The sequence below is a fragment of the Heptranchias perlo genome, chromosome 11, assembly GCF_035084215.1.
Source record: "Heptranchias perlo isolate sHepPer1 chromosome 11, sHepPer1.hap1, whole genome shotgun sequence".
In the NCBI taxonomy this organism is placed as follows: domain Eukaryota; kingdom Metazoa; phylum Chordata; class Chondrichthyes; order Hexanchiformes; family Hexanchidae; genus Heptranchias; species Heptranchias perlo.
In genome coordinates, this window is record NC_090335.1 from 46,542,883 (window position 1) to 46,552,185 (window position 9,303).

The window sequence follows — 9,303 nt, forward strand, 5'->3', positions numbered from 1 at the left end:
CAGGTTGCTTTGTCCTGGATGGTGTCGAGCTTCTTGGGTGTTGTTGGAGCTGCACTCATCCAGGCAAGTGGAGAGTATTCCATCACACTCCTGACTTGTGCCTTGTAGATGGTGGAAAAGCTTTGGGGAGTCAGGAGATGAGTCACTCGCTGCAGAATACCAGCCTCTGACCTGCTCTTGTAGCCACAGTATTTATATGGCTGGTCCAGTTAAGTTTCTGGTCAATGGTGACCCCCAGGATATTGATGGTGGGGGATTCGGCGATGGTAATGCCGTTGAATGTCAATGGAGGTGGTTAGACTCTTTCTTGTTGGAGATGGTCATTGCCTGGCACTGGTCTGGCGTGAATGTTACTTGCCACTTAACAGCCCAAGCCTGGATGTTGTCCAGGATTTGCTGCATGCAGGCACGGGCTGCTTCATTATCTGAGGGGTTGCGAATGGAACTGAGCACTGTGCAATCGTCAGCGAACATTTCTGACCTTATGATGGAGGGAAGATCATTAATGAAGCAGCTGAAGATGGTTGGGCCTAGGAACTAGGTTCCCTGAGGAACTCCTGCAGCAATGTCCTGGGGCTGAGATGATTGGACTCCAACAATCACTATCATCTTAATTTGTGCTAGGTGCGACTCCAGCCACTGGAGCGTTTTCCCCGATTCCCATTGACTTCAATTTTACTAGGGCTCCTTGGTGCCACACTCGGTCAAATGCTGCTCTGATGTCAAGTGCAGACACTCTCACTTCACCTCTGGAATTCAGCTCTTTTGTCCATGTTTGGACCTAGGCTGTAATGTGATCTGGAGCAGAGTGGTCCTGGCGGAATCCAAACTGAGCATCGGTGAGCAGGTTATTGGTGAGTAAGAGCCGCTTGATAGCACCGTCGACGACACTTTTCATCACTTTACTGATGATTGGGGGTAGACTGAAGGGGCGGTAATTGGCTGGATTGGATTTGTCCTGCGTTTTGTGGACAGGACATACCTGGGCAATTTTCCACATTGTCGGGGAGATGCCAGTGTTGTAGCTGTATTGGAACAGTTTGGCTAGAGGTGCGGCTAGTTCTGGAGCACAAGTCTTCAGCACTACACCAGAGATGTTGTCAGGGCCCATATCCTTTGCTGTATCCAGTGCACTCAGCCGTTTCTTGATATCATGTGGAGTGAATCGAACTGGCTGAAGACTGGCTTCTGTGATGGTGGGGATATCGGGAGGCAGCCGAGATGGATCATCCACTCGGCACTTCTGGCTGAAGATGGTTGCAAATGCTTCAGCCTTGTCTTTTGCACTCACGTGCTGGACTCCGCCATCGTTGAGGATGGGGATGTTTACAGAGCCTTCTCCTCCCGTTAGTTGTTTAATTGTCCACCACCATTCACGACTGGATGTGGCAGGACTGCAGAACTTTGATCTGATCTGTTCAGATCCAACTGTTTCCAACATAATGTGCTGGGCGGGTTAAGGAAGTATTGTTTCAGGCGTGAACAGACACCAGATTCAGAAAACAGCCCTAATTCAGCCCGGGACACTAATTATAATATCTAAATAACGCCCATGTTTATTACAGACACCCGCCGTGGATGCCTGTCAAGTGCCCGGAACAATATGGTGCCGCACACACTTCCAGCACTTAAAAAGTCATATTCCTGAATTCGACTTTGTGGTGTCCGTTTTGGACCCCAAAAGCATACAAGACACATTGCAATTTCTACCCTAATTTATTTTCTCCATAGACGTGGAGCGCCCTCACTGAAAGACATCAGTTAAGGCATGATTGATTGATTGATTTCTTTCTTAATTTATTTATTGCTAAATTGATTAATATTTTATCTTCTGAGAGTTAATTATATAAAAAAAAAGTACTGCACTTTTTTATTAAAAAAAAGCATACTACTTTAACTGCTCAAAAGGAACAAATTTTAGTCAATTAACAAATGCTTGTGAGAAAAGGGCTCTGCACACTACTGGTTTCTGTTCTCAGATTTTCATTCCAATCTCTCAACCTCATACAAATACTACACGTTTCAGTGATCAGATATTTTCAAATGACCTTCAAGCTGAAACAAAATGCATGGCAAAGTGATCTTTGACAGGCTCAGGATCCTAATAAAACTAGCAAATGCTGCCATCCAGTGATATAAACAGTCTCCAGCTTAAAATTCAGCAATATACTATTAAATTATTTTGGAAACCAGACCCAATTATGGTTAGGCTTATTTACCCTTTAGTCAATGAAAAATAATTTTTGTTGTAGATGAATGCTCGAAAAAGTAGTTTAGGATAATAAAATAATCAACATTGGTGCAGTTTTCACATAAGTGTGTTCTGGGCCATCTCTAACGAGCAAGCTTTTTCTCCTGCAAGCAAAGATTTATGCTGCCATACAGTTCAATGGATTTCAGTAACCCTCTGGTACCTCATCCACATACTTATTCTTCATATGTTAGCCTGCGAGCACTCCCTTCCAGGTTATTTGGTCTGAGCCAAATCTTTTTCTCACCTAATACCTGTGCACACACCCTTACACTCACACTTCCGAGCAGGGGTTACGTGACATCAATCAAGAAGAGGAACCCTATTTATTTTTTCCCCCCCTTTCTAGCCCAGGGATATATCAAGCCATTTGTAGGATACATGCCAATTAGGTACTGGTGGTGGAAGGCTGAATTGCCCTATAAAATGTGACTTTTTGGTTCCAAGGCAAACAAAATGCTGAGAAAAAACAAATGGAACCCATTCAACATATGCTCATACAACACTGCAAACATGGAGAATAAATCCTCTATCCAAACAGACCACTGTTTATCCTACTTATACCAAATTATCTGAAAATTACTCTTGAATATATACCACTGGCTTTCTTTGTGCCCTATATCAATCGACTTTTTTTCAAAACCTCTATCCAGGCAACTTTGTCAGTTCATTCAACCATTAATACTGCTTCTATATTGCACTTTTGGCATCAATGATGTGACCTCTTGGGTGCCAGCTGAACACCAAAACAAATAAATGCAATCAGCACACTGACACGCATGAGCATCTGGAAATAATGGTTGAATGACTATAACAATGAACACTGGTAGCAATATAAAAATCAGCAGGTGCAAAACTCTGATGATACACAAATGGCTTAGTCATCCATCACCAAATCTGCCTTGACCACATCAAGCTCTACTGGGCCTCAGGTCTCTTGTCACCCTCTACCCTCACCTTCACTAGGTTTCAGGTGTCCACGGATTTCTTTGTCATTGAGATAGAGACCATCCGTTCAGATACCTCCACTGTTTCCGTCTCTTCCCTTTGCTACCACATCAAATCTTCGTACCTTTCCCACTCTAGCCCAGAATCCTATCTCTCGCTAGTTTATTTGTCTTATCTCTTGCCTCTTTAAGCTCATCTCACCAGAGACCTACCTCCTGCTCCTTTGGCCCCTTTCCCATGAAACACCTGACCATTCAACTCCCCTTCCTTGACCCCATTCTAACTGACATTATAAACTAGTTTACTCTCCTCAGGTGTTGGCCCTGATCCCTTTCAAAATCACCTTCATTATCCCCCACCTGAAAGAATCCACCTTCAACCCCTCTGTCCTCACTAACCACCACCCAAATCCTAATCTCCCTTTCCTCTCCTCGAACCTTGTTGTCTCCTAGCCTCATGCCCAACTCTCTCGCGCAACTCGCCATTGAATCCAAGCTCTGGGAAAACAGTGCAGAGTGAAAGGCCAGAAAAGTGCAGAGTTTAGCCTTAGCAGGAGTTCAACTTTGAAGTGTCATTGGACAGGAAATCCTTTTTCTTTTTCCTAAAATTAATACTTGTGTGAAGTGAGTAAGAGGAGTTTGATGTGAGTAGGAGTTCTAGCTTTTAATTAGACACAAAAGGGATGGCAGTGCAAAGAAACCTCGCAATGTAGGTGGAGTGATATGTAGGCCACACATCGATCCTTAGTGTATCCAGGGGTAGTACTTTTACATAACGTGTTGGAGAATAGAATCTCTACAGCAGAAGATCTCCGCGCCCAAGCAGCAACTGGCCACATTCCGCAGCACCAGAGAGGATCAAGCGTTTCTGGATCATATTTTCCTGAACATGGTTATCCAAGAGGCAGACAGCTCAGGACACAGGGATAATGCAAGAAGAGAGAAGTGGGTGACCATTCTCAGGGACAGCAGAGGGAGACAGATTCACAAATGCAGGGAACCCGAGTTATGGACTGTCCAATGGACAAGTATGAGATGGAGTGACTCAGGAGGAGTGTGATTGTGAGTAATATTGCAGCACTGTGGCGCAAGGGACTACTCAAGGGGACAAGAGGCAGATAGACTACAAGAATAGGAGGGTGGTAGTAGTGGAGGCCACTAGTAATCCAGAGGTCTGGACTAATAATCCAGAGAACATGAGTTCAAATCACAAACACTAATTTGAATTCAGTTTACAAACTCTGGAAATAAAAAGCTGGCATCAGTACAAGTGACCACGAAGCTGTCTGATTGTTGTAAAAACCCAACTGGTTCACTAATATCCTTTAGGGAAGGAAATAGACTATCCTTACTTGGTCTGGCCTATATGTGACTCCAGTCCCACACCAACATGGTTGACTCCATAACTCATGCCCTCTGAAATGGCCTAGCAAGCCACTTGGTTGTATCAAGTTGCTTCAGTTCAAGAAGGCGGCCCACCACCTTCTCACGGCGACTAAGGATAGGCAGTAAATGTTGGCCTTGCCAGCAACATCTACATCCCAAGAATGATTTTTATAAAAACTGCCACCCCCTACCTGGTCTGGCCTGCACATGACTCCAGTCTACTATGTAGTTGATTCCTAATCTTTACCTGAGCCTATCCACCACTGAAACACTCATATGAATTCTCTACCTCTGGACACATGCCCTAATAGTCTCCTAATCAGCCTCCCATCCTCCAACATTCATATACTCCAGCTTATCCAAAATGCTGCTGCTCATATCTTATCCCGCACCAAGTCCTATTTACCCATTGTTGACCTACATTGATGGAGAATGTGGGGTTATTAGGTAAATCCTATTCTGTGCTGAGTTAGCTGATTTCAGGAGGGGGGGGGGGGGGGGGAGGAATCAGCCTCGTATCCCATTCTTAATTTCTATTTACTGATCCCTAATTGAAGTGCATGAGGACAGGATCAGTTACGAAAGCTACATAGTCAAGCAACTCAGCACTCACTAGTTAAGCTTATACCTGCAAAATGGCCACTTAGAATGTTACTGGAGGACAAGAATCACTTATGGAAAAATACCCCAGCAGCAATCATGCCTTCTGAAGAGAACGGATGAGAGAGGAGGAGAACAACAAAAATAAATCAGTGGAGTTGAAACACAACTCCTTCCCCAAAGTCTAACCATAAAATATCCTAACTCAAAAGAATTGGGTATTTATAAGCGAATAACATACCTTTAAGAGTAGGAGAAAATGTCTCAAAGAAACAACCTCATAACTCTCAATTACATAAGAACATAAGAAATAGGAGCCGGAGTAGGCCAATCGGCCCCTCGAGCCTGCTCCGCCATTCAATAAGATCATGGCTGATCTGATCCTAACCTCAAATCTAAAGAACACAGGAAATAGGAGCAGGACCCGGCCACTCAGCCCCTGGGCCCGCTCCGCCACCCACAGGGCCTTGACCGTTCCAAACTCAGCTTCATGTCCAATTTCCTGCCCGCTACATAATTACAAATTATTCAGGTATTCTGCATTGAATATTTGATTTTCTGTACTCCCACTCTGAAATATGCTGCTTATTCAGTGTCTAAAAAGTCTTTTCATTAAAAAATGTAAGGCTGGCAGACATAAATTTTAAATTATTTGTAAAGGAAGGCAAAAGACTGCAGCATTACATGGTGTTGCACAGTCAAACTGAATATAAGTTGGTTTGTAGTTTCCATCACTGATGTCAGATGAAGCAAGTGTCTCCTCAGATGTAGTGGGTCATTTAATGAACGTTGCACTCACAGTTAGATTAACTTTTTTGTAACTGAAAGTGGCAACAGTTTCAGAGGATATTCTACTCATTAATAATCTACAGCATGTGGCCAGACATAACTTAGAATGAAATAGCAAGCAGTGACAGAAGAAGCAGAATATTTTTCTTTTGGTGAATTTATGAGTTCATTATGTTAAAGGATGCGGTCACTGGAATAATGCTTTTCCACTTTGTGCACCAGTTTCAACATCAAAAGCAAGTATAAGTTAGATGCCGATTAAGGATTCCTCAAATTTGCTCCAACAACATGCTTTAGCACCAAACTCAGGAGTATCCCATGACACTTTTCCATTTCCCATATTGGCCTGAGTGACAATGCCCATTGTATTAAATTAGGGGCCCAACCCCCTAATTGAGATCAACTATTCAAAGATGATATTTAATTCACATAGGAATCTTAGAGCCAGAAGAGAACTTTTCGTCCTAATCAGTCTAAGCTGGATTCAAACTCTCAAAAAGATAGAAGCTAGTGTGCTAACACAATGCACTATCCAGTTCCCTAATATGTTTTATACTTTTGCCTTCCTCATTTAAATCCACAAAGCATGCACAAGCATGTTCTATCTTTCCTGCACTGGCTTAGTATTTAAAGATAGGCTGATGGTTATAGTAGTGCCTTAGCTATTACTTTTTTTTTATTTCGATATTTATTCCACCACATACAACATATGGCAATAATAAAATGCATACTTAGCTATAATCGTATAAACACAATCAATACAAAGCTGCCAGAGAAGGTAGTGCCTAAACCCAAATGCATCGACCAAACAGAAAAGAGGAAACAATTATTTGGCTTTTGGTTACAACAAAGCTGAAATGGGGTCTACACATTAAAAGCAAACTATTGCTCCAGTCAGAGTGAATAAATCATCCTGTTATGCTGTGCCAGATGGTCCAGTTTTCAAGACAAGACAGAAAACCACTGCATCCTAATTTATGCATCCAAAGAGCCAACAGCACTTCTCCTCCATCACAGTATCCAAGTTTTTGTAAATAATTCACAAATAACACCAGGGCTTTTACTCCACTAATCTACCCACATGCTCATCATTCAGCATTGCAGAACTTTCTGATAAGTCCCAGTTTGAACTGGTACCTCATTATCAAAATAGGTAATACCGCCTAATGTCTTAATATCAAAACAGGACAATGGCCATCATGGAGCAGAAAGTCCAACAGCCTATTAGTAAGCAAAATCAGGGTCATCTTCATAAGAACACCAGACAACAATGAGATTAAACTGAATGTCAATCCCCACATACATCTAATTGATTGCCAGGTTAACTCTCAACCTTGCACAAGTGAACATGTCCAAAAGAAACAAAGGAAGAATCCAAACTTCCATGCACAATTAAACTCATACTATTATACATCCCATAGCATCTCACATTTACTAGGAGGGTAGAGTGGAGAAGGAGATAAGGGGTGGATTGGTAAGTGAAGGATTTGAAATCTTGGCAATAAAGGAAGGGATATGACGTGCTGGGAGAAGACTGTTTTTAGAATAATTGATATAACTTTTTTTTAAAATAAATGGGCTGGGAACAGAGTGGTTTTATGTGATATGGACTACTGCTCTGGTCAAGGATAAGCAACACAAATGCTTGTTTCCATATTGTAATTTCTAAGGAGTCTTACAACACCAGGTTATAGTCCAACAGCTTTATTTGAAATCACAAGCTTTCGGAGCTTTCCTCCTTCGTCAGGTGAGTGTAGGGTTCCATAAAGGCACAGCATATATAGTCAGAGAACAATGCCTGGTGATAACGGGCAGTTGGAAAGATTATCTGTAATCACCGGGCATTGTTCTCTGATTATATATGCTGTGCCTTTATGGAACCCTACACTCACCTGACGAAGGAGGAAAACTCCAAAAGCTTGTGATTTCAAATAAAGCTGTTGGACTATAACCTGGTGTTGTAAGACTCCTTATATTTGTCCACCCCAGTCTATCACCGGCATCTCCACATCATAATTTCTAAGGAATAGTATTGTTCACAGTAAGTTGAAGCATACACTGTCTATCTCAAGCTGTCATTGATGCCATCTATTGCAGGTTCTCTCTCTCACTTTCCTCTTCTAATTGTCTATGTATTTTTGTTCTGTTCTGCTCCTGTCAGCATCATCTTGTCACTTTCTCTCTGCTCTTTTGTAGTTCAGTGTGTCACAGGGCTACTTGCAAACTCCATTTGAAAACCAGACAGCTAATTATGAACTCTGATTTTAAACCTGGGCTCTACAGGAAAGAAAGGTTAGTGTTACTTTAAACATGAAAGCTTTACAGTTCAACAGCATTATTGCTTTTCATAGTTTCATTATGATCCTTTAAAAAAGATGAAATTATTTTCTTAATCGACCATCAAGTCGTTTCAGTGTTTTTTTAAATAAACTTGCGAGTCATGAAAAGTGGTGGCACTCCACTCCCCTGCATCTGCTACCTATCATAGGAAGTTTCAACACATTTTGAAACAAAACGTTGTGACTCACACGTAATTTTTATAGATATATTATACACACATCTATATACACTGAAGAGCTAAGTACATTTTAGGAAAATACCACAAAGTACGTCCGAAAAATCTATTAAGATCTGTAATGTCACCCAAAAGGTATAGTTGCACACTTCATATTTGGAGGGGAGAAAATTGCAGGGAATTTAAATAAAATACATATTTAATTTCTATAAAGTTGGCCTGTTATATGTGCAACAGTAGACTGCTAAAAGTTCAATGCTTATACATTGTAGTTATTTTTGAGACTAACAAATACCTTTTCCCGATGCAGAAAAACAAGAAATCATTAGTCCCCATTTTCAGACAGGCAGCTCATGTTGTCGGTCCCCCTCCGCAAATTCTCACGGTACTGTAACAATATGTTAGCTGTTGTCTTTTTACAAGAACACTAAACAACTAAACTCGTACCAAAAGGAATCACCTCCTCCTCCTCGCTAGCACATAAAACAAGGCCAAAATAACCAAGGTCCATCTCGAGCCCAGGTCATCTTTAATTATAACAACACTTGTGTATTAATTCTGGAGGACATAACACACTTTGTACACTATCAGGACAAGTCTTCACTAGCTGCACGATCCCTGCCGAATACACAGCTCTCACCATGTTTAACGTGCCCCTCTTCAACCTCCTGCCGCTTCCTCTCGTTTTATTTTGTTAAACTGAATGCGCCTTGTTCCATAGCAACGGCGCGCGCGCGCAAATTGATCTGAACCCAAGTATTTTTTTAAATCAAAGTAATATGTTCTATTTTGTAATTTTGTAAGATTTGAAATAT

At 41.7% G+C, this 9,303-nt stretch overlaps 1 protein-coding gene across 1 annotated transcript in view; it reads right to left on the minus strand.

Moving 5' to 3' along the window:
• Nucleotides 1-9,172, minus strand: part of nme7 (NME/NM23 family member 7) — a 215,414-nt gene extending 206,242 nt beyond the window's left edge. The window contains exon 1 of the mRNA XM_067992928.1: nucleotides 9,129-9,172. Coding sequence (XP_067849029.1) covers nucleotides 9,129-9,131 — 3 coding nt within the window. The 5' untranslated portion in view covers nucleotides 9,132-9,172. The remainder of the gene's footprint in view (nucleotides 1-9,128) is intronic.
• Between the last annotated feature and the right edge of the window lie 131 nt (nucleotides 9,173-9,303).